Source organism: Rhodnius prolixus, unplaced genomic scaffold, assembly GCF_049639745.1.
Source record: "Rhodnius prolixus isolate KJV_2025 unplaced genomic scaffold, Rpr scaffold_11, whole genome shotgun sequence".
NCBI classification, from domain to species: Eukaryota; Metazoa; Arthropoda; class Insecta; order Hemiptera; family Reduviidae; genus Rhodnius; species Rhodnius prolixus.
The window spans coordinates 8,025,178-8,051,238 of NW_027411625.1; the positions used below are offsets into that span (position 1 = coordinate 8,025,178).

At 34.7% G+C, this 26,061-nt stretch overlaps 2 protein-coding genes across 23 annotated transcripts in view; both read left to right on the forward strand.

The window, feature by feature from the left end:
- Positions 1-1,382: 1,382 nt before the first annotated feature.
- Positions 1,383-22,634, forward strand: LOC141459170 (uncharacterized). 8 transcript variants are annotated; one of them, XM_074137903.1, is made up of 8 exons: positions 1,383-1,806; positions 3,551-3,682; positions 14,580-14,719; positions 15,428-15,541; positions 15,728-16,119; positions 16,746-16,883; positions 16,966-17,176; positions 18,366-22,634. In XM_074137903.1, the coding sequence occupies exons 1-8, from the start codon at positions 1,731-1,733 to the stop codon at positions 18,552-18,554; spliced, it is 1,392 nt and encodes a 463-aa protein (XP_073994004.1). In that variant the 5' UTR covers positions 1,383-1,730; the 3' UTR covers positions 18,555-22,634. The 8 variants fall into 8 exon arrangements, with proteins under 8 accessions (XP_073994004.1, XP_073994005.1, XP_073994007.1 ...); XM_074137904.1 differs by having other exon boundaries at positions 14,583-14,719; XM_074137905.1 differs by lacking the exon at positions 1,383-1,806 and adding an exon at positions 2,069-2,426.
- Positions 22,635-24,734: 2,100 nt separating this feature from the next.
- Pvr (PDGF- and VEGF-receptor related) overlaps positions 24,735-26,061 on the forward strand; it is a 35,099-nt gene continuing 33,772 nt past the window's right edge. For all 15 annotated transcript variants that reach the window (XR_012461397.1, XR_012461398.1, XR_012461399.1 and 12 more), the window contains exon 1: positions 24,735-25,477. Coding sequence is in view for 6 of the 15 variants with exons in the window: in XM_074137895.1 (XP_073993996.1) it covers positions 25,423-25,477 (55 nt within the window). In the remaining 9 variants the exon portion in view is untranslated. The remainder of the gene's footprint in view (positions 25,478-26,061) is intronic.

The window sequence follows — 26,061 nt, forward strand, 5'->3', positions numbered from 1 at the left end:
CTAAGAACACAAAGAACCTTAGACATGTATTTCTAGTGAAAAATAAAAAATATACAGAATTCTCTTCTTTTTTTTTACAAGGGTTAAAACAGTTTCGTGGAAGTAAAATTGAACTTATAATGGACGGATTATTACCAACATATTCTTGAGGATCTCATTCAGAATACTGAATGCTGAATTATTTTTGAATAATGTTTGTATCTCAAACTTGTAGTATTCAGTTTTCATAATAACGGCACTTCTAATTACTTGGGATTCGAACGAAATTCGTGAAACTTTAAGTGCTTTCCTCTTCATAGTTTTTATTTTTTCGAGAATTTTGATTAAATTTTGTGTACTATCTACTTACCAAAGTGCCTTATACTTCTGTCTTAATAGATGCGACAGAAAATTTATTTATTTATTTATTTTTGAGGGTTCTCGAGAAATGTGTGACGTTAAACTCTAAAGACCCCTTCAGAAATACTGCACCAAGGCCTATATAATATCAAGTAATATTAAAAGCATTGCTACAATTCAATCGGCAAACCAAAAATGCAATTTTCATTGAACATATCATTTATTTATTTTGTACCTTTCTAATAAAAGGCACCAGCCATTTGCCTTGCTAATGTTAACTGTAAATATTAGAATCAATCCTTTTTTTCCGGCGCATCCACAGCTTGCGTCATTAGCGCCCGTCAATTCCCTATTGTCTGAAACATTTTTAAAGGAAAAAAAATGGTTCAAGATGTTTTCTGAAAATCGTACTGTTTAACTCTATGTTTAAAACCATACGTGAATGGTTGTTGTCTATAGAGCAGATAGAGGCGGGAGATATTTGTATAACCACACTTTATACTCTTACCTGGAGCTTAATTTATGGCAGGCGTACACCATCTAGTTTATGAAAGGCAATTGAAAGTACAGCAAAATACATTATTAGGAGAAAATTTGTCATTAATTCAAAATTATCGCACTAGAGTAAAAGTGAGTCGTGTGCGGTTTTGTCCTGAATTGTTCATTTTCAAATTAACCTCATAGTTCCCTAAAGTGAAAACTAGTTAGAAAATTGCCATAATCGCTGAGCTTGCAGCGTAAGAAAGAAGTAAAAATCTATTTGCGAATCTCTGGAGCAACTGTCAAATGTGACAAAGTCGCGCTTTTCTCTATTGTTTACTTTTCTGAGCGATACATCAAGGGCTTATAGTCTTATTAAAAATTCCGAAGTTTCTAGAGAAGTGCGAGACAATTAGTGGCGTGTGAAGTGCCGTCAGAGAAAGCAGCTTTGTGCTTTGTGCCCACGGAACTTCACAAACAGCAGTATATTTCCGTAAATGTCCGGCTTCGTTCGTGGCACACAGTTTGTAGTGTGATCCTCGTTGGCTGCGTGCAGACATGTGTGTTAGCGTGGCCCGTCGGTGCGTTGCCTGTGGTTTCTCTTGCATTGTTCACCAACAAATATATTCCCTCCCCTCCATCACTCTAGTTTTTTTTTTTCACTACATAAGAGCGAGAAAGGAGATTTTAAGAAAGGACAGACAATTTGAAATATAATGGGGAGAAGTGGTAAGATACAGTTGCGTTATGCTTACCCAGAGAACTGAGTTGTGCTCAGTCAGGTACTAGCCCTCGGAGCTCTATAAGGTGCGATAGTAGTACAGCGTTTACGCACTTTCAGATATTTTTAAATTTATATTTTGCTGATGCAGTATTAAGGAAATACCATTTAATAGGGGCTTAATGAAAAAATGAATAAAGCTCAAATGGCTTTATTGGTTCGTTGGTGGAAGCAGAAATTTCTGAGCGGATATAAACAATTTTCAGGTAATTTCCAAAAATTATTTAAATTTACTTGCACGCGTATCACGAAAAGTTTGTGAAATTCACTTTAGTTACCCATAGAAATAAATCAGAATTTATGTTCATTATAAACTGATGTAAATTAAAGGTAAATGTAGCTTAGTTTAATTTTTCTTTTTTGGTTGGTCTCTTTAGTTTTTTGGAGAGAACATTTTCTAATTCATCGTGTGCTTTCGTAAATAAAAGAAATCCTGATTTGAAATAATTGACAAACTTATAACCAAATAGGAAGGTTTCTATTGTGTTTACATGGGTGCTAGCATGCTTGTGCTACCAATTTCAGTTTTTCTGCGCGTAATTATTTGTTAATTTTATCCGGAGCACTCGATAGTTTCTTTCGCGTCGCGAATTCCCTTGAAACTTGATTTATTTTTCCTATATCATTAAGTAAAGTGCCTGTAGATTACAAATCCTTAGTTGAGAGAACTAGATAAAATTTTTTAAAAAAATCATGTGCCAGCACCTAAGATATGCGTACTGATAATAACTCGCTGGAGTTACAAGCCATCTGTTAACGTTTCACATAATGTTGACTCATGCCAATGAGGAAACGTTACAGGACGAAAATGTAGAATGGTTTATGTGTAAGTGCAACCAAAATATTTAAAAAAAAAAAACTGGGAAAATCTCTGGAGCTCAAAATTCATACACCAGTCTGATATTATCAGTTCTCCTAATAGAAACTTAGCGATCAAAATCTCCTAATCTTAAGAATTATGTTACTAAATGGATTTTACAATTTTTGTATTCTTTGAAACCCCCTATACTTATTGTACATTTCTTCTGGAGGGAGGGAACTTTAGATTACCCTCTAAAGTGCATTTATAGTATAATGTATGTCTTTCATTTATACAGCATTAAGTATTAAATGGGTCGTCAAAATATCGAAATTGCAGAAAATGTCGTGAATTTCCTGAAGAAAGTTTGTTTTTGCCCTTTTCTTAAAAAATAGATCTTTCAGTTCTTTGTAATTATTGTTTACTTACGAGGGATCTATTTCTTTTATTTGTAATATTCATACAGAAATGTTAAGTTGGGGGCATTTCCGATCGTGGGGAGTGATTAGCCTCCACCAAGAGTACTTCATGTGTGGTCCTGTGACTTATGTATTATTAATTTCCTTATGTTTTCTTCTTTTTTGGAACACTATTCCAACTTAATAATAATCATTAGTTAGACAGGTTATAATGTTTAACTATTTTCTGAACAAAATTATTTTAGTAAGGTATTCCAAAGTTCCATTTCAGGGATACTTTACTTTACTCTTTATGCTTACATGTTGCTAAAATTCAAAATTTGAAAAAATAAAATAAACAAGAACCACGCTAGGTCTTTTTGAGTGTTCATGCCGGAATTTCTGTTTACTCTTACCCGTCCCTTTGATTTTTGACTTTGAGATTCACCGTAAAAAGACGTTTTAAAGTCTCTTGAGTAAAAAAGAAAAATCATTTACTACCAATCAATCTTTGAGACAGTTTCTAGGACAGTATAAATCAAAAATTAATCAGCAGGATACTCTACAATAAGATTTCGGTCCAATAATTAACAGGTACCACTTCCTAAATCAATTTCAATGTTTTGTTTTATTTTTACATTTTCTTAAAAAATGGCTCCAAGTGATTTCTTTAAACTTCTTACACTCATTACATACATGTAGAACTATAAATATTTGTATTTTAAACAAATTTTTCCTGATAAATTGTTTAAGGGTATTTTTGTGAGACACTGATATGGTTTAGGCTACTCTCTAAAACTAGGTTGGCCAACATTTTTGAGAGCAAGCGCGCAACAAAACATTGTTGTAAAAGGTGTTGCGGGCGCAAGAAGGAAAGACAAATGTGTAGGTATATATATATATACGTATATAAATATATGACGATCTCATGAATATTTATAAATAAATACCAAATAAAACATTTCCTTATTTACTACTTTTTACTTTCGGTTTATGCTTGTCAGCTTATGAAAGATTATGTGATCTAAATTTGTTTAAAAAAAATAAATGACGACCACAAATGTTGCTCTATTCCTATAAGAAGTTGTTAGATCTGGTTTTATAGATTTGGAGATAGATGGTGATATGTGCTTAGAAAATAACCGAGCTTTCTTATATTCAGCACTTCTAATAGCTGAAGCAGCGGATTCCGGCATCAATGCCACAGAACATATGTAAATTAAAGCATGACCCACTCAACCATAAAACGCCCGTGCGAGCAGTATCGTGAGTTAAGACAAACTTTGACGGAGATTCATTTAAATTTTCGTATTCAATTAAGGCATTAAACATTCGCATATAATTGTTGAATAAAAATAATTTTATTTTCCAAACATTGATTGCAACTTCTAACTTCAACCACAAACGTCAAGAAATTACGTAGCGAGGAAAAAGCCACGATATGGATGGCACTAACGAATTGAGAGGCAAACTTTCTGACTGGATAGATAACTTGATTAGATCGTACCATTCAAAATCTCCAGTCGCGACGTACCTTTCCAAACACTTCCGAAGAAGACTTAGCCTTCGTACTTATACTCTTTACGCAGAAGTAGGGAACTACGCATCAGCAGAAAACCTTTTAAATTCGCAAATCTTCTTCATTGTTGGTAGGCATTTCATCCTATGTAGTCCCATTGTCTTACTAACCATTATCCTGTGCTGCTTTCGATACTGCGTCTCTGAGTTTCCAATTTCTTGGAGATCATCAAGAACCTGAGGTCTTGCTGAAGATTGTCCCTTCCATCGCATGCGAGGCCTCTTTCTTCCAGCAACTAAAGAAATGACATTGAAATTCTTTCGTCTTCTATCCTCTGTAATAAATCACTTGACTGTTCGTACCTTGTCACTTCATAGAATTTTCTATTAATTCTCGATTGGTTTTCCTGTCTCAATTCCTTAGATTTGCCAGATTTTAAGAAGTCTCTCATCTTACCTTACCATCGTCCCAGGTTTTGCTACAGTCAGTGACAATCATTTAAGAACAGCCTTATAGGCCATCAACTTTCTTTCCTGGTTTAATTCTTAAGCGCAGAGCTTTCTGCAGTGATTCTAGCTGCTATCCAAAGCATCTTCATTTCTTTATGTAATTACAGTTTCCAGACGTTTAAAAGATTAGTCGACTTCAAAATGTTAGGTTAGTATAGCTCCCTTGCTACCTCTTTTCGCTGTTTCATGTACATTTAACATGCAATCTAGTATTTTATTGCTTTATTCACCTTAAGTCCAAGTTTGCTAGATTTTGAAGCACCAACCTGCAACCTAATGTTCATGATGATGGACTCATCGTATGCGACTATCAACCATCATTCAAGTGCAGCTGCATGTCGCTAAAAAAAAAATAAATAATAAAGTAAAAAAAGATTTGTCCATCACTTGATGAAAAACTAATCGAAGTAGGTGATATTTTCTTTTCGTTGATAAATATTTTGAGTGACCTAAGCCTTGAAAACATCCAATAGAAAGTTACGTCATTGCATATATATATAAGTCGTATAACTTTTATAGGAAACTTTTAGAGGCAGGTTTGTTTTGTATTTGTTACGAGGACAGACTAATAAGTGGGAAATTCCCAATTTGGGTCTCTCGTATAGTTATGTTTTATTTTTGAAAAAAGGTAAATAGAAAACACTGCGCCATTTAATTGTGATAGTTGGACGATAGATAAGTCCTGTCAAAGAAGAGTTTACGGATTTTTTTAATTTATTTGAAACATTACCGTATGAGAATTAGGCTTCCCTGAAAAGTAATATTTTCGAGGATTAACCATAGTTATTAGACTTCTGAGTTAGAAGAAAATATACTAGAAGATTTTTTGAAGATTCCGGAGGGAGGCGATTAATATAATTATCAAAAGAGGATTATTGCAATCGTACTGATTTACAATTTAGTTTTTTCCACAAGAAACACATAGTTTAAGCAAACCTCAGCATGGATTTTTATTTTTATAATTTCTTCAGAGAAGGGGGATTAGCTCAGTGTTATAGTGTATGCTGGATTTTAACCCGGAGATCGAGGGTTCGCATCCAGCTGTACGCCTTTTCGATTTTCTTTTCCTAGACGTTTCTTACGGCTCGCCGTCCGGTGATGGATTGTTTGTTGTGTGTGACGAAAGAACACTGTCCGGAGGCCGGCAGCCTACTTTATAAAGCTCCAGGCGTCAATGACAGCTGGTTGTTGATGTGCCTTAAACAATTAAATTAAAAATATAATTTTTCCATTAAAATTTGTTTAAGGGTACGTACAAAACTGTACTATGTTAGTTAACAAAGATGCTTTTTTTTCCAAATTCTAAGCCTGAAGCTAATTTCGCGATAGGAAGTTCAAAATTTCAAGCACTTTATTTTTTTTTTTTCAAGTTTTTCACGATTTTCTCAAAAATCAGAGCAACGCTTTCTTGAAATTTCTCGTAAAATAACAGAAGCTTATCATTTTTATCCTAAAATTTTTTGTATTTTTTTTAAGGTTGAGGATGTTGGGCTGCCCTATAAAAGTTATTTTTCTGTATGCTGTACTTTATACTTTTACCAGCAAGATTGTGCCAGTAGGATTTAAACTACCTTGCTGCTGAAATTTAGAAATTACAAAAATTCCAAAGAATCTTTGTCTACACTTACAACCATAAAAATTTAAATTTAAAAGTAAAAGTCGTTTTTTGTACCCATTAAAATGTAGGTTGTTAAAGCTCAGAGTTAGGCCCCCCTCTCTGAGACACTCTTAAATCCATTTTTTCGAAAAACTTTTGAGATATATATTTTTTTTTTTTAAAGAGAAAATGGTCAAAATTTGAAGAAAACCGTTGAATTCGTTTTTAAGAAAATCTTATAAAAGAAATTTGTCCACGTCATATGGAAGAATCTCAACTTACTATTTATTCGGCATTAATGATTTTAGCAGACAGATTTTAGTAGATCTGCAGAAAAGTTACCACTCAGTGGAGGAGTCTTAAGAGAAGGAAGTTCCTTATTTTCTCACCAATAAAGGAAGCAGTTACTAACATACAAACTTCCTTTCATGAACAAAGAATTCCTTGTAGTTGTGTTTCCTTCAGAGTGTAATTGTGGATATTATGTGCGAATTACTGGCAGTAATTTTGGCTGGTAACCAGACGGAAATACTCAGAATTGTGCCGTCTGGATAGTTGCAGTTAATATTTTCTCACTGGAAACAATTTGCTAAGGTCCGCCCGGTGAGAAATTCCTGATTGGTAGCGCTTTAAAAATTTGTAATTTAAATATTAATTTTGTCCAATTAACTAGAGTTTTATTATTTCATCCTGATTTTCTACAAAAAGAACAATGGTTTTTCTTTAAACTTTAGCAATTTTAAAATTTTCCCTTTTAGTTTCTTGTACTTATCATAAGGTGGCCCCTCTGTTGGTTTATAACCAAGAGTATTACCTTTATGTTGATATTAATATTCATGATTTGTTTATTTTCTTAATTTGGCCTAATAAAGATATTATTATTGCTATTATTATTATTATTATTAATATTAATACTATTATTATTATTACCACCACCATTATTACTACTACTACTATTATTATTACTACTACGACTATTATTTTTATTATTACTCATCATAAGAAGGTTTTATAATCATGCAGAATTTAATAATTTTAAAAATCAAACTTTACAAATTGGTCTGAAAGGGTGTATTATACATCTACCGTAAGTTAGAATGTAGCTTAGTTGCAATGGCTAATAAGTGCCGTTGTATTTCTAAGTTGCTTACATATCTTATTCTGGCTAAGAATCTTATTCATCACGAAAGGCTGGTTCGAAGTTTAAGTGCGATTAATTGCAGAATGGGAGGGAAGGGATTAGCTATGCGGTTAGCGTATATAGACCTCCCACGCGGAGGTCCCGGGTTCGAATCCAGCTGCTGACCCTTAGATTTTCTCTTCCTAGGAGCTTCTTACAGCTCACTGTCCGGTGATAGACAGTGTTGTCTGTCCGGAGGCCGGCAGTGCACTGAAAAAAAACTCCGGGCGCCAATAACCTCAGATGTTGATGCGCCTTAAATCATTACAAAAAAAAAATGCAGAATGGAGGATGGCAGGGGTCATTCCTTCCTAGGGCTTAAATTCATCTTATCGGCTATGTATTATTAGAGACGTCAACGGTGTCCAGCTCTGATAGTTCTACACCTTTCGTATATGGAAGGAGTGTTTGTCTGGAGATTGGGAGCGGCGCCTCGATGTGTACTGGCCTCGGCCTACTTTCTTTACGATCAGCCCTCTCCTATGCCTCACGAATTGATGAATTTGGTAAAACTTTTTAGAAGCTACCAGCAAACTCTTTTGCTTAAAGGAATGGTGATTGTTATTATGCTGTTTGGGATTACATCAAAAATAGTGGACGAGCTGTCATGGACTAGTTGAACGCGAATTAAATTGTGAACCCATTTTAGGGTTAGATAACAGGTTAATGATATAACAACCGTTTCTGAGAATATTAGTAATTTGATTAAGATTTGAGGTTAAGCTTTTATGATAATTAGATTTAAGAATTGAGCCTGTCAGCAAAGGATCAAAGGAGTCAAAGGATCCCCAAATGGATGAACTGGACTCGTAATCAAGACTTCTAGGGGCTGTGTTGAATGTCAGTTCTGATTCCTTTGGAGGTACTATGGAATTGGTTGTAGTAACTCTTAGTAGTCCACTTCTATGGTGAAGTTGAGAAAACAAGTTTAGGGCACTCAATGACCCTACCGAGAGTTGGGAGAGACATGGTCGTTTGAAAATAAATATATATATGTCTGAGGAGAGTTTAACTAAGGAACTCATGCAGTTTCTTCTGGAAGTATCAGAACTCAACAATTTGGCGAAATATGTACCTTCTCATTTCCTAAAATACTTATACCAACGATATTACGCGCCCTTCTGATGATTTTGGACAGTTTTTTTTAACTTCATGTATTATCTAGAAGTGTATGCCGTATCACTTTGGTTGGTAACTTTCTTGAGAAAACCTTTTCTTTCTTTCTTTTTTTTGTAGATGAGGGTATCCTCCCTCCACAATATTGTTTTGTTGCGGAGACCCTACGTACCATTGTAGCCAACTAACATTAGAAAACAATTTTAGGTAGAAGATATTTTCTAAGTCACAACATTGTTTTGGGCATTGTACAGTAAGAGAAAGTGATGTAGTAGTTCTCTTCAGATATTGTTTTGAATGGTAAAACGTAGAAGAGTTACGTGTCGGGAGAGAGGACGATGTTTTCAGGACGAGGAGTAGTGCGGCCATTGTCCTTGGCGGCGCCTTCAAAGCGGTCAGCGTGGCCAACAGCTGTTCGGCTGTCAGCGGCCTCCCCCCGGCAAGCTCACTCCTCATTCACATAACAAATCTAAAACCTTATATATCTTGTTTGGTTGTTCTGTTTCATCTTTCTAGAAGGAACATGGATAGCTGCTGCAGTCCAGCATTGCACGCCACCAGTGCATTTAGCTCTATGGGTGCTGTCAGTGCGATGAATTTTGCTGGCCGACAGTGTAGATGTTCCCCCAGAAACTGCTGTAGCCAAAAAGTTACAAATGTTGGAATATGTCAAATTTTTAATAAAATCTAATCAGTTTAAAGGAAGTAGAGATCAATTAAACTAGCTTAAAGGTAAAAACTCAGTTTCATACATTGCTTTTTGTTTCATTTAAAGGGAGTGCCATGATTGATATGAAATGCAGCACGATACCATACTGTCGCTCCAATGAATCCTTAAATAAAATTCAAATTCTTAAGAAAATTCAAGTATTGACATCTAAGGCATCCCACCGGAATCCGACTTAAGTCTATAATCTAAAGGAAGATGTTTCAAACCTACGTACACTATATGCCCAAGTGTAAATGAAAGTCTCTAGCGGCTCAAAAGTATTTCAGTACGGCTGAATTAAATTATTATTACTGAATTACGGCTTTCAGTATATTTCCTGTGGGCTGAAATGCTCCATTTCGGAAATTTAGTAAGACATAGAGTATGCAGCCCGTGCACTACATTAGTATTAAGAGTGTAACATACCTAATGTATTCAACTATTTTTATGAATGGGCCTGTAAAAATAAATAAAGACTAGAAGTTATTATTTAGATTGATTCTTTTTTTATTCAAAATGAGCCCCACCGATTTCAATGCACTAGTTACAGCAATTTAATAACAATTCGAATGCCTTTTCCAGTTCACTTTCTACTTTCAAAGCACATATAAATTTTTATGGTCCAAATATCATCCTTTTAACATCATTTTAAGTTTTAGGAAAAATTGAAGTCTTAAGCATGCTAAATCAGGCGAATGAAGTGGATGATTTCTAAATACAAACCTTATTTTTTTGCCTAAAATCTACCACGAGTTGTGATAAATTCCTGACTGCTTTCTATCCAGATATTCTGGACGTATTTCGACCAACAATACTTCAAAATATTTAAATATTACTCATCAGTAATTGATTGTCAAGTTAGTACAAATTCTTTGTGGATAATACCCTTACTATCGAAGAAAGTTTTGCCTTAAACAATCTATAATCTAAAAATAACATCTGTTGCAACTTATGCATAATAGTTAGTGTAACTTTTAAAATTTGATTGTTTAAGTTGCATATTTATGCTCCGCCCCTACAAGAAAAATGTAGCTGCTGAACTATTTGTTCAGGCTAGGCAGTGCCTAGCTAGAGGCTAGTCCTAGGGACTGTTGTACAATATCCTCATGCTCAAATTTGACTACTTGTATTGAAGTATTATCAGTATTACTTATACTGATTAGTAATATTGTGTAATATAATTTACTGAACGGTTACAAGTAAACAAAAGCCCTCAAACGTGATCTTGCGACTAGCGTATACTGGCCTTTGGGACAAGAATTCAGGGTTGGATTCCCAGAAGGACCAAAAGCGGTTCACTCGGCATTATGAGAAAGTGGGCAGCAGCCTCTTGGCGCAGGCAAGAACTAACGGCTTTTGTTCCACCTCGCCTCCTGCAAACCTTGACCCTCTCTGGGCTATTGCGCTAAGGTTTTTCTCCCCCCCTCCCTTAGTAGTGAAGTAATGTGGTAGTTCCGTATGAAATTTTCCGAGCAATTTAATTTTAACGGGAAAGTTACTTGGAAAAGTTAACTTGAGTTTTCTTCAAAACTACGCATTTGATAATGAAACCGGCGGCATGTTACTAGGGATGCACTTACTAGAAACATGTTACCACGTTACGTCTTAGTTCTTAAGATGTTGATCTGGAAGCCGGAAATATGTAAGGCGAGTTCCATTGTGAATTATTTCTAACTGTAAGAAGATAAGAGGGGCTCGAATAACCTAGAAGTAGGATGCGCTCCTCCAAACAAAAGAAATCTGGTATGAACAACCTCAAAACCTCTACCTACAATTAACTGAATTAAAATTCATGACACTTAACATTTAATTGGCTTCAATATTGATTGATTATTGCTAATAAATCAACAGTTACGGCAAAGAATTTGATATTCATAAAATATTACTATAACGAAACATGTACAATGTAGCATGAAAAAACTAAATATATATATTCTATTAAAATATTGAAACTAAGGAAAATAAGACAAAAATGAAAATGGACAGATCTGAACATGTCAAATTAGTTAGTTTCCTGTACCTTTAGTGATTGAAGAGCAAATAAAAACAATAATTTTTCGTTAATTATTCATAATAAGCAGGTATTTCAATATTTACAATACAATTTACGTTTGAAACCAAACATTTTTCTAAGTAAACTTTCATGTTATCTGAGAAAAAGCGGCACTTCAATTCAAATTGTAACATATTGGGTTGTTGATCCAGACTGCATAAACACCTATTTCTTCACAAATAGATTTACATAATGCATCGTTAAAAAATGAAAATGTCTTTTTCTTTGCTAGCTAGGTGCAGTGAAACAATTAAACTTATTTGATTAAACTATTGTACAGTCAAAATATTTTTCAATGAAACCCAGAAACTTAAGTTAGAGTTAAATAAAGTAATTGTCTATTTTTTCAGGTGGGATTTACGTCCATTTATCAATTAGGTGTCGTGGACGGAGGCGACTAGCAAACATACTTTACTGTAAATCTCTTGAATTAACCATTTAATAAAATCTAAGGCCTAGGACCGGGTAATCGAACCCAGTACCATAATACATATTATAGCTTTACAGGTCTCGCATCTAACCGCTCAGCTACCGTGGCGCCTTAGAATTTGATAGTTTTTAAACATTTGTACTCCGTTAGGTGTGAATAGAGTTCTTTCTTAGAACGATCTAAAGAGTAAGGATTTCTACCACAATACTGGCATTAAGATCCGAGTAAATACATATTTGGGCTCCCAAAACTGCCTTGTCCAGTGCCTGCACTGCCTTCCAGCACTATTTAATTCTTTCAAATTATTCTTCCTGACTTGATGGTGACACAAGGTACAGCGACCACACATCTGCAATAGTTACTCAGAATTTTGTCAGAATAAGTTTTTGGCTGTATGTCCCTCACTGTCAATTCTATTTGTTTTGTGTTTGTGCGTGCGTGTGTGTGTGAGAGAGAGAGAGAGAACTGTGAAGACACAGGCAGCTGTTTTAAGAAGAGTGCCGTAGTTGTGAATACTAAGAAAGTACAATAAATCTAGTTATAACTGCTGTAGTGTGTGCGTGAAGTGGCGGCTGGGGCCAGTCTTAGTGAGAGAAGGAAGGCCAAGCCGAGTGGGGGGCAGGTAGTGAGTCGGCAAGATCAAAGCAGCTAGAGGTTGGCGCTCATTCAGCTTGCAGCAACAATAGCGCTGCCTCACGTTCCCAGTTTCTGGTTTGCAGCGTTCATCGGATGCCAGTAGTTTTAGCAGTCATTTCCTATACCACGTGTCTTCTTCTTAATTCCCATCAGATTTTTAGAAATATAAAGCTATTTAATTTCGGGCCACAACTTTGGGGTCACTTAAAATATATATATACGAGTAATATATTTCATGTTGACCATAACATATTATTAAAAACCTATGAACATCGCACGACTTTCACTTTCCCAATAATTGCAACTCTAATTGGCAAATTTTCTACAAATACTAATCTTATTGACCGTGTTTAGCTTAATTAACACTGTCTTAAACTTTAGGTAACTAAATATATACATGGTTATTCTACCCACCTTGGTTGGATACTGCGCCATCGTCAAATTCAGAAGTCTGTTTTTATATTACATTCACTTCCCTTAAAACCTCTAAAATCATGGGTACCAGCAAAATGTTTACCTTTTGTTTATGAGAGACGCAATTGGTACTCCTTAGTTTAATGAAAATTGTTGAAACCGAGAAAACTGCAAACCAAAAATAAAATAAAATACAGAAACCCATACTGTAAATTAGCATTCCCGGTTTTTTATTTTTATTTTATTTAAATGTTCGAACTTTAGTTATGCTTTTAACGTTACTTAATTCAATATACTTATATGTTACGTAGTGAAATTATGTATTATTTAACTGGTAGTTTAGAAGACATGCTTAAAGTTGCTGTCTTCTGAGAACAAGAAAAAGTAAAGTTTCCTATGAAAATACTTCAAATATACGCAGTTATTTTGAGAAATAATGTAGGAAATTCAAAACCTTTGGAATTTTTCCGAGAAAGCCTTGAAAAACTGAAAATTTCATATAGACTTACATAACTAAACGGACTTCAGAGCATAATACAAGTCATTTACTTCTTTGGAATCCTCTAAAATAACTAATAACTTACCTAATAACTAAGTGTATTAACTAAAAGTGGATGGATAGACCTACCACCTTATTCAGTGATTATTATTATTATTATTTAATTAATGCGCGTCAACATCTGAGGTCTTTGGTGCCCGGAGCTTTTTTCAATACCCTGCCGATGTACTCGTATATGTAGTGATAAATATTATTAACATTAATGAAAATTGTTTGGAATTTTATTATTATTAATTTTTCAAAAGTTAAAATAATTTTCTATAAAAAAAAAAACTGCTCTTAATGTTGGATTGAAGCCGTTCAAACAGAGCTAACAGTTTTCTAGTTCCATTCTCTTCAGTTCTGATAAAGAAGTTGGTTAAAGGAATTTTTTTTTTCATATTTTTAGTCTTGTTCAGATGTCTCTGGGAAATTGGTCTTGAAGGCTACCGTTATAGTCCTTTTACTGCATTTTTATTTCAGTTTTGCGATTTTCTCGGAAAAAGATTCTAACAATTTTGCTTTATTTAAATATTACAATCAGTAGGTCAATTATTTTTGTTTGAAACACGTTTCCGAGGAAATTATTTAGGTTGGTTAGGTCAGAAGTACGTTTGATGAAAAAAAAAGCCCAAACCCAAAACATAGCCCTTCTCATTGCCCTAAAACGTGCAGTCCTGCTTCACCAACTTCTATACATAGTGTCTGAACAGTCTGTCCTCTGCTAGACTCATGCGATGCAAGAGTTTTTTTAAATTCATATCCCATAAAAAAGGCTTACGATCAACCTTAAATCCGCCGGGCCTTGGGTGTGATGTTAGCAATGCAAAATATTCTCTACGTTGCAACTATTTTTTGATAAAATTGTCAAAAACCTGGTAGTAAAATTAGAATTAGTTCTCTTTGACCACTTTTTTCCCAAACTGTCGGATGTTCTGGCGAGACTACAAAGTGTAATTAAAAAACATATACTCCGGTGTAATATGGTTTAGATTCCTGCCAGAACAGTAATAGGATATAAATAATAGTTCTACTGAAATGTTATAATTACAAAATTATTATTATTATTATTTGTCTGTAGCAGTTCTGGCTGATGAAGAGAGATATTCAGATACGGAACAGCTGTTGAAAACATGCCCTGAAGGCTACACGAACTGGACGTCCGACAGAGAGACATTACCTCCCTCCACTCCCAGTCCGACGGCACGGCTCAATCTACAGGTAAGCAATAAGCAGTTTACCAAAGAATTTTCTAAGCAAATAGTGTACTAACTGAACACTCACCTAAACCTGATCATAATTTTGTATGTGAAGAACCAATACGGACAGCAAGTATCCTAAAATCTCCCAGATTGAACGCTCAATGCTTCCTTTCACTTAACAGTCCAGGTCTGGACCTAATGAATGTTGGAGCAGTTCTCTGTATTGAAACTGTTGCAGTTTGTTTGCGCTTACTGATTCTTCAAGATATCATCTTCTCCACATCCATGTATTTAAACTTTTGTGTTCATCCCAATATTTATTGAAAGAGAAAAAACTGATTTTGTTTTACTTAAACCAAACATTAAAAAGTATCTACTCCACGGGTTGATGTACAAGCACACAATTATTACAAACAATACTAGCTGAACGATGCTTTTGTTGATTTGTCAGGTCGATATAAAACTGCGCTCGAATCAAATAAAATTTGTAAAGCTTGAATCGCATGGTACGTACATTGCATAACTTAAAGAATTTTGCTCCGCCTACATAATGGCTGAGAGGTAGGAAAGTTTTGTTGCTGCCAATCAACAATGGATCAACTGATTTCTTATTTGACTATTAGCAACTTGTTTATTTTTGTAAAAATAGAAGAGACAGTCAGTCACTTAATATCCAGAAAAAAAAATTGTTTTCGAAATAATGAATATTTGGCTACTTATGTTACAGGGACTGCAATGTGGCATTTCTGTCAATGAGAGTTGTGCTACTTCACATAGGGATCGTCAGGAGTTTTCATTCACCCTTTATGACTTTGATGGCCGCGGTAAAATAACCAAAGATGTGAGTCATTTTTTTAAATTCAAAACCTCTTCCCCATTCTCAAAAAAAATAATATATATATATATATATATATATATTTATTTATATTCCTAGTCATTAGAATAATAAATTTGTAGAAACTGGATATCTGCATTAAGAGAAAATCGTTTGAAGGAAACTAACAAGAGTTGAACTATATTGTTACAGGATATTGCCGGATTAGTCACTACAATATATGAAACGGTTGGTTCGTCAATCAGGGTACCACAGTACGGTTCAAAAACTATTAAAGTGAAGCTGACTGTATCACCAGGACGTGGCGTTCGAAACAGTTGCACAAGAAGTGATAGAAATGGTTCGATGCAAGATGGCGATCTGCGTACTCCAACAATGGACAACCATCGGAGAGAAACGAGACGAGCCCATGTGTCCGGTAGAAGAAGTCGTAGGCAGAATGAAAGAACTGCAGTTATCAGCCAGAGAAGACGTAGAGAATCGCCTGCTAGTTCGGTGGGTAGTGAAGGTCGATTGTCGGATATTGAAGATGGTCAGACACATCCTAGGCTTTCACCTTCTGTCTGTCAGCAGCAACATACCACGTAAATAATTATTTAATTATTTTATTTATAGTAAAAGTATAGGCCCGTGTCTGATATAGGTATAATTGGATTGCTGATTATACAAATTAATGCTAAACAGATATCTGACAACACTGATTATACAAATTCGTCATTTCCTCAGGATAGCCAGATTGCATTAAAACACGTGTTCCTTGAGAATGGAAGCGTAAAAAGATTGTAACTCAAAACGAAGTGTTTGCATAAAATACTTGTTAGATCTTGTGGAGCAAATGGGCCAATGTTAGATTATAAATTGATGATGGCAGATTAAAACCGTTTGAGATTGAATCATAAAAAATGATTTTTGGTATGCTGAATGTTTATTTTCGGTATATTAAAACTTTAATTTAATGATTGAATAGCCGCTAAGTTCAATAGTCCACTCTAAATTTTTACATCACTCTACTTATCTTTCTGAAACAACTGTTGAAGTGCTTCATAAACAGTTCAGTGATAGGAGAAACTTTAAGCATTGCTTTCGGAAACCCATCTAGGAGATCAAAGTATCATATTACACGTCTCCAAGGTCTGCTGCGCTAAAAATTTGGTTTAACATAATACCACTGTCCAACATTATTTCAATGCTAATTGTGACATCAATACAGCTTGCAGACTGGAACAGCATTGAATTGCGGATGTTGTGGCCGGGCGAAGAAACGATCTAGTTCATTGCAAAGACAAGAATTACTTAAAATTATACAAGCAAATATGGATAAGAATAATTTAAGTTTTCAGACTTCCAGGTAGGATTAGTTTGGTGCAATAAAGACTTAATTTATTTCAAAATGCACTCAACTCATATACTTTTGTCGAAAACATTTTTAGGAAACATAACTTGTGGAATCAACAAAGCAAGGATAAATCGTCCGCGCCATTTTTTCAATATCTGAGCAAAACTAAGAATCAGTCGACATCACCGATGCAGTCAACAACATCGCACAATCATACACAACCTACCTTTCTGGCCAAAACACCTTCCTCCCATCAACACAAACATCGACATCGTGAAGCTGAACAGGCTAGAGCAATGGCCCAGGTAAACATTATTCTTGGTAAAATATCGGCTTGTTCTAAACGCATTATCATGATAGGTCATACAACTGAAAACTTTTCCTCAAATTAACCTTAACGCAATGACATTACCAGTGCACATCAAAGGTGTTTGTGTCTTAATTTTTATTTTTATAATTATTATTTGTTTATGATATACTTAATTATATATTTCACTTCGCTTTCTTGCAGTAAATTTACTTCTCTTCTCTTTTTTTCATCTCTATTTTCTTCTCTTTTTCATCTACTGAGTTACCTTTCATACAGAGTCCCTTGTATGGCCTAAAAAAAATTTTCTTAAAAAAACAAATTATCTGTCTATAACCACTTGTTAGAAAGAGTAGAGCACTTTTTTTGCATCACGATTGCAGCTGTAAATGCTGTTTTACTCCAACCCTCGCTTTCAGACTTCTCTAACTCATTCTTAGGTTTTCTATACCTTTCTCTCACCCTCTTTTCAATTACATTAGCCATTTTGAGGCAAATGCTTACTTACAAGGGGCCGAACTCTTTAGCGTTTTTATTCCAGGATCATGTTCATTGGAATGATCTTGAGGCTGGACCGATCGCCACGTTTGGCTTGGAAGCTTAGAATAGTTTCTGTCTAGGATGCCTGCTATATAAATTTAGGCCGATGGGGGAGGGCTCTTTGGTGGTCGTTGGGCATCCAGCATTCAACACCCTCTGAATTCAGTAGCAAAGATCTGGATGTAATATCTCTCTTCTTGGAACTATGATAGCGGTGACTTGTTTTAATTCTTTATCTTCGCAGTGCTTAGTAGACGAAAAAAGCCAACTTGCCGCACAACGGTTCAACACCACCACTATCCTTTGAATTCACATCCTCAAAGAATTGTCCCTTTAATATCTTATATTTAAGGGCTTTTACATCACTCATAACATTAAAAACTGCTAACATTCTTCACTCAGGGCTTCGCTGAGTTACATATCATTAGTTACATTTTTCTTTGTTTTGAACTATTTGTATACGGAATTTTGTTTCTGGGATTACTCATTGCTCAGCATTCCAGTATCCTTTCGCGCTGGCCTGTATTGCTTTATTGTATTGTAAATTTTTTTCTATGTTATAAGAAAAGAAGTCAGTTGGAGTATAAGAATTGTAGTGAAAGAAATTCAAGATTTGTACCCTTTTTTTTTTTGTTTTTTTTCAACAGGTAGTTAAGTGGCTTGAACAAGAATTTTCTACAAAAAGTAAGACGAACGGAAATATGGGTCAGACCAAGACTGGGTGTAACGCGAGCACTGGGTGCGCGTCAGCGTCGGCTAGACAAGAACATCACCACGTTCACGAACATGTGCATCACCACTACCACCATTATACGGATTGTACGCTGCCTGTCTAGCCTCTCCTTCGCCGATCAGTCGGAGCAACGCCAAGTGCTTGAACGCGTGCACTACCACCACCAGACTGTGCTGCCTGTTAGGCTTACTTCCATCCCCAGCTAGACGTCTGGCATTGCCATGTTCACGAACACGTGCATCACCACTTCTAGACAGTGCGCTGCCTATCTAGGCTTCTTCTATCGTTAGCCAGACGGAGAATTGCCACGTGCATCTCATTTCTGGACTGAGCTCTGCTTGTCTAGCCTTCTTCTACTGTCGGCCCATCTTCACTAATTTGAATTATTTTCCCTTTTAACCAACTCAACAGAAAAAAAATCTTGCCAAATTCTTTGTTATGTTAATTTATTATTATTTTAGTATATTGTATTAAATACTGTGTGAACTTGAAGAAAAAAAAGAACGTTGATTGGGGACAAAGATACATAACAGGCATTGTTTGTTTAAAATGTGAATGCTATGATCTTGCTCTGCTGAAAAGAGCTTGATAAGTAAACATTTCTTCCTGCTTAATGTATACTACATAAACGTTAACCTTAATGTCTAGTTTACAAATTTAGCCTATATTACAGCCCACATATTAATACTCCAGTTTCGGTTGGCGGCTGATATACACCTCGTTTGCTAAGAAAAGAAGTTCCTGTAAAAATTAGCCGCTTAACCATTTTTTATTTTTAAAAACGTATTTAGTGGAATTTGGACTTATCGCTTCATTCCGCATTAAAACACTTGAATCTATAACAATACAAACCTTATTTGATAATTTAAATTTACGTAAACATATCCTCTTCATTACTAAGACTAAACATTTATAAATAAAATAAAAGAGTAGATTTATAAATAATTTATTTAAATTGTACAATATCTAAAGACACTACCACAAAATCTGTGGAAGTACAGTGTAAAATCTTTATATGTGTTCAGTCAATACATGAAATAGTCTTAAATTATGTTTTTAAGAGAATCTGCAGGTTTTCGAAACAGTGGTAATAGCAATAAATCTAAGATTTTTAAATTAAATTGCTCTTCTGACGGTATACTAATATGACCCTCTAAATACTCTGACGTCTCAACTGAATCGCAAGAACTCTACATTTCTACAACACATATAAAGATAGTAATTGACGAGCAACAAGAAAATCTTAAGTTAAAAGCAGAAATTAAAGTTAGTTGGTGGCCTCACTTCACATTCTTTCACAATATAATTTTAGCTATTCCCTACTTTTAATATTTAAGATTTATACTCTAGGTTAAAAATTGTAAAAGCGCGCTCTTAAACGCCTTAAAACAACTAACATGCTTATTTTTACTCATTGAATGATTCTGTTCAAGGTAACTTCGGTATTACTAAATTAATTAATGAGTGTATTTTCACAATTAAGTTTAATGTCAGAAAAGGTGCTAGTGTCTCCTATTGAGATTCTGTTGTACATAGGAAGATTTCACTTGAAAAAAAAAAAAATAATAATAATAATAATTAACGCATTATAAGTGTGATAGGAAATCGTATTCGTAAATATCTTGGTCTTGAACGATTATGTAAATGGCTTACAAAACATGAATGAATAAGTATCACAATTGGTCAAATATTTCTACGAGCTTACTAGAAACTAGGGGTGTGATGCGGCCATGAACAGTAAGGATGCAAGAAAGAAAGTGAAGGTGGCTGTTGGGGCCCCTTAGTGATCCTTTATGAAGCAGGTCTGTATGCCACATTGCTTAGACATTGTGTAGCATACATTCTGCGACAAATACGAGGTGTGTTCAAAAAGTAACGGGAATTTTCGTTTTTTGAAAAAAATATTTATTTATTCATCTACATTAATTTTGTCGCCTTCAAAGTAGTCCCCTTCGCATACAATACACTTGTGCCAGCGCTTTTTCCAATCCTCGAAACACTTCTGAAACTCGATCTTTGTGATAGCTTTCAGCTCTTTCAGCGATTCGCTTTTAATGTCATCTATGCTTGTAAAACGACGGCCTTTTAATGTTCTCTTTATGTTTGGAAATAGAAAAAAGTCACATGGAGCCATGTCTGGCGAATATGGAGGCTGGGGCATCGTTAAAGTTTTGTTTTTGGCCAAAAATTCACGAACAAGCAATGAAGTGTGAGCAGGTGCATTATCGTGGTTCAAAATCCATGAATTGTTTTGCCACAAATCCGGGCGTTTTTTTCGGATTGCTTCACGCAAACGGCGTTGAACTTGTAGGTAGTACTCCTTATTGATTGTTTGACCTTGTGGCAAGAATTCATGATGCACTATGCCATTAAAATCGAAGAACACAGTGAGCATAACCTTCACATTCGACCGCACTTGTCGAGCCTTTTTCGGTCTTGGCGATCCAGAATGCCTCCACTGGGACGATTGAGCCTTAGTTTCGACATCATATCCGTAAACCCATGTTTCGTCACCTGTTATAACACGTTTCAGTAGATCCGCATCGTTGTCGACTTCATTGAGTGACTCTTGAGCAACTTCCATTCTCCGCTGTTTTTGTTCGAAATTCAACAATATTGGAACAAATTTTGCTGCCACACGTTTCATACCCAAAACATCCGAAAAAATTTCATGGCATGGGCCAATTGATATGGCAACATCATCAGCGACTTCTCTGATTGTGATTCGGCGATCGTTCATAACCATTTCTTTCACTTTTTTCACGTTTTCATCGGTTGTTGATGTGCTTGGACGTCCAGGTCGTTCGTCATCTTCAACGTTTTCGCGGCCATGTTGGAAACGCTTATACCACTCGTAAATCCTTGTTTTACTCATAGCAGACTCACCATATGCCCTTATTAACATTTCACACACTTTATTACACTTTATTTCATTTTTTACGCAAAATTTAATACAAATTCTTTGATCCATTTTTTTTAACAAACAAAAATCGCCAAGCTCGAAAAACACGTCTAACCTTAACGGCTGCCACTTAAGAAGTAAACAATGAATAATACTGAAAATTTTATCGTACTTCAGGGGCATGTGTACCAACATAATAAAAAAAAAAAAATTTACAATCAGACTCTCCAAACCCGCGAAATTTAAAAATTCCCGTTACTTTTTGAACACACCTCGTATACTATGCTGCAGCTTCCTGTACGAAATTTGTAAGATTTCTGAATATTTTAGAAATAATACGTCGCAAGGATTCTTATTGCTTTCAATGCAGATTTTAATTGAATGGAACCGACGACCCTTTTGATTCATTTGATTAATCCATTATAAATCTGGATTGCACAGCTTCTTCACTGGCATATTGAATGGTTCATATATAACGAAAGTGGCTTCGGGCTAAGTTGAGATTAACATATAGTATATGAAAATGCACGTCCTGCAACCGGTTTAGCAGGCGTTCCTCCGTCAGGACGAAGGCGCTCCGAAGGACTGGATGGTCTGATTTTATGAGAAAAATAGAGTTGAAGTTAGACATGCAAGGCATAGAACGCTTACTCCAGTTTTAGATGTTTAAGCATCTCTTTCTTAAATCTTACCCAACTTCTTGTTTACCGTTGTACTGGTTGAGGGTAACAAAAAAGCCACGGATAGATAATTTGGAAAAATCATTTCTTCAAATTTTGGATTATGATACCTCCTAGTAGTTTATGTATGTGCTTAGAATATAAGTGATTTTATGGTGGAATTTAGTGACAAGTCCTAAAAATTCATTAAATTACAAGTTTATCCAAGATAGTTTTGAAGAGCGTGGGGCAAAGTGATTGTACCAAGATTGCCACCCAAGTACAGCAATTCTTGAACTTCATAAAAATGCGGCTTCCAAACCCCCTAAAATTGGCCACCTAGATTAATTAATAATCAAGTAGCATTAAATATTACTTACAAACGGGTATTTATATATATATTTTTTTTTTAATAGAAAGAGGGTAGTATTTAATAAACCAAATATTTGTATAACTTAAACAATGTTTAAGTGTTTAATAAACACCATGTTAAACAAAAATTAAATACAAAAAATAATTATAAAAAAAAAGCATTCCATAATATAGATGTGAATAATTATTCTATTTTATAAAAAGGAATTTAAAAAAATTAAAATAAAATAAAATTTTTCTTTGTTTGCAATTTGTTAGAGATGATCCTCTGAAAGGACACCTCTCCCATTATCCTAACCGTTTTACATTAAGGCAAATTAAGACATATTTACGTTTATTTTCAAAGCTCCCTAATAAGAATTCTGATTTCTGAATGCAAAACATAGTTCCATAACTACACATCAGCTATACCAAAAACTTAAACGGGCAACTGAAACCAATCTTTCCATAGATTTCAAACTAAGATCTTATTTTTTCGTGTCAAGTTTATAAAGAAAGTTCCTCGATGAATTACAAAGGAACTTGCTTCTGAGTAGGGTTCGGGATGTGTCAGGGCATGAGCCATAATGGACTCAGGTCCAATGGACTAGTTAGTCCACCCAGTAATAATAATAAAATCCCCACTCAAAACTCATTTGAGCATATCACTCAAAATCTTCAAGTATTTTACTTTCTGACACTCTTATTATGAGCAAGTACGACGATCATGTCAAATTTTTACCAGGGACCCTGGTCTGGTAAAACCCTATTTTGAGATCTGATTCTTCTGATTTTGTTTTATGAAAAAAACTGCATCATTTTTGTAAATTTTATATACTATTTACTATTTTTTATTTCGATGATGAAACTTTTATTCCAGAAAAAGTTATTTTAACTAAGTTCTGGGTTTTTAATAAACAATAATAGTATGCAGAATTGGTGATGACTGCCGAACTAAGTATACTAATATGAATATGTATATCTGCGGTAAACTCGATATCCTAGTTTCAAACCAAAGGAGTTAGATTGTTTTCGTCCAGCGCACGCCAACCAAAACAGTTAGACTTGCTAGTAATAAGTTTTGCCTGCTTTAATTTAAGATATATATACATATAATTTCGTTCAAATAATTGCAAATGTGTAGTTAATTTAGAACAAGGATTGACCTTCAATAACAAAAATTTTTTTTTATTCAGCTACCAGTTTGAAATGTTTACTTGGCTGTTGACAGTTAAGTTTTCCAGTTCACTGTTTAACACATACACATTTGAAAACATGCTACGTGAAGGCTCTACGAACACAAGGTAAGCAGTAATAAGTACAATTTCCTTGAAATTTTCCTCTTGATGCCAAGCTAAGGTACTAAAATAAGATGGCCAACGGCTAGCTCTCCTTTCAAAGTACAGCATATTATTATAAACACAGTATATCATTATATACACAGCTAACATATGAGTTCTACGCGGTCCAGCATATGAAGATGGATCTGACTTATTAGACAATATTCTGAAGGGACCACTCTGTGGACGATAGAAAAAGAAACGTTTTCGCTATCGCATCTCCTTGTGATAGTATAAGCCAGTATATTGCTCACACTCCCATATTTCGTCTATTAACAAGAGTAATTGTAGGGAATAGGTAAATGAACGAGCAAGATTGATCAGTAGCCTGCGCAAATAATTCTTGTGCTTAGCTACCACGTCCGCTTTTCCTTTGTATTCTTTAGAAAAAGGAAACAGAAGGAAAGTGTTTGGTTAACTTTCTTCAAATGCTCAATTATAGTATCTTTATAGGTACCTGGCTAATACTTCGTTCTACGAATTAGCTCCATTGGCAGTAAGAGAGTGACAACTTGTTCTCTTTGTCTACATTGACAAAGGTGCTTTAATCAACTATTTCGCAAGTAAATAAATTCTTTTAAGTGAATGCAACTGTTTTAATGAATCAACAAGAACAACTAATAGGATGAAAAAATAATTGCCATTTCAGTCGTGATACATTTATTCTGCCAAGCTTTCCACCTAGGGACTAGGTCATCTTCAGAGCTAGTTTACAAAGTAATATTTTTACATTACAGGGTTGGTGTGTCTTCTGTCTTGTCTGTTCATTGACTGAAAATATCAATTATTTTTTCATCTTATTGAAACTATGAATCAGTCACCAAAAATAATGAACAACAAGAACAAAGTTAGGTAATTGAATTGCCAGATAAATTTTTTTCAATAATCATTTATTAAAAATATTTAGATATTATTTTGAAGCAGGTATCAACACATTTAATAACAACACAAAAACTTAGCGACCCTTTCAAAAGTTGAATTGTTCGGGTTTGCACTGGTAGGGGTGAGCCAAATGTTGCAGGAATATTGTGTGTTAAAACTCGAGATGGAAATTCCATTTGCTTCAACTCGTAATGTTGGCTATAAGTTTGATTTCTGTTAATGTTGCACAGTAGTAAGGATAAGCATCGCTAAATATACTAAAGTGCTCTTAAGAGGAAGCCCAGCGCCTTCCCCAAAACTCTACTAAAATGAAATTTCTCGGGAAAATATTTCTTTAAAACGTTACAGACGTAACATATTTAGTTGGAAAGTAAACTTTAAAGAAAATCGTTGAAGATGAATTTTTGAGAAGGTTGTATAATTTCTAAATTACTGGAATTACAATTTTCGTGTTTCTTTTCACTTGAATGCACTGCAGACGAAAACAAATTGCAGCTGAATGAAGTAGCAGCGGAACCTCCCCTTCGGTTTACTATGATTGTGGAGACATTCGTAGTACGGAGTAATATTTATTGATAAGAGCAGGAGACGCATCATTGATCGTTTAGTGAAGTTTTCTTGTTGGTGTACATTTCTGTGCTTGTAAATTTTAGTAAAACAAAAATTCCATGTATTAAAAAAAAGTGTATGTTTTAAATCATTTAAATGATGAGTCACATTCAGAAAAAATGAGTCATGCTAAATATTTGTGTGCTTTTTAACAAAAGAAAATACATTTGAGTGAAGTGATTTATCTTTCATTTGTATATGTAAGTTATTTTAAATGTAGGGACTGAAATGCGGAAATTCAGACTAGTTTTTCTCTTACTTATCTCACTTTATCATTGCGAAGGTAACCTTTCTTGTTTAATTAATTAATTCAATTGCTCCTTAAGAATATAAATGTTCAAATAATTCCCCTCAGAGTCATTAATTAATTTTGACATGTTACCATAACTGTATTTTTTATAACAAAAACTACAGAAATTAATAGAATAATCAGAAATCTTATGAATGATTCCATTAACAAAGTACGAGAGTAGCTTGAACAAATTTCATAGGATTCCCTTTATGAGTTTTTTTAGTGCAATAATTTACTTTTTTTAATTTGTTTAGTTGAAGAGTTGTAGCCAAGAGGTTGTAGTCTTACTTAAGTCTGTTCTTTGCTCGTACCCAAATTTCTTTCATCAATATGTCTCTCAGTCAGCTTCTGTTTCTTTTAAGGTTACTTTACATCCGGGCGGTCTTATTTGCTACTGGTTCTGTAGTGTGCATTCTGTAAGGTAGCTTTCAATACAGTTGGATACGAAGAACAGCAGAGCTCAAACCAATTCCGAAATCATAGCTCTGAATTCTAAATTAAAGGAGATGAATTTTATTTTAATATTCTGGAATATTCGTGGGTATGTATGGGCATCTCTTGTAAAAATTAGATCA

Bases quoted from the DNA above. Each gene is read 5' to 3' on its own strand.
- LOC141459170 (XM_074137903.1), top strand. From the start codon at position 1,731: ATGAATAAAGCTCAAATGGCTTTATTGGTTCGTTGGTGGAAGCAGAAA. The intron at 3,683-14,579 runs GTAGGTATATAT...ATTTGTCTGTAG, and splicing joins CAAGAAGGAAAGACAAATGT to CAGTTCTGGCTGATGAAGAG. The intron at 14,720-15,427 runs GTAAGCAATAAG...CTTATGTTACAG, and splicing joins CGGCACGGCTCAATCTACAG to GGACTGCAATGTGGCATTTC.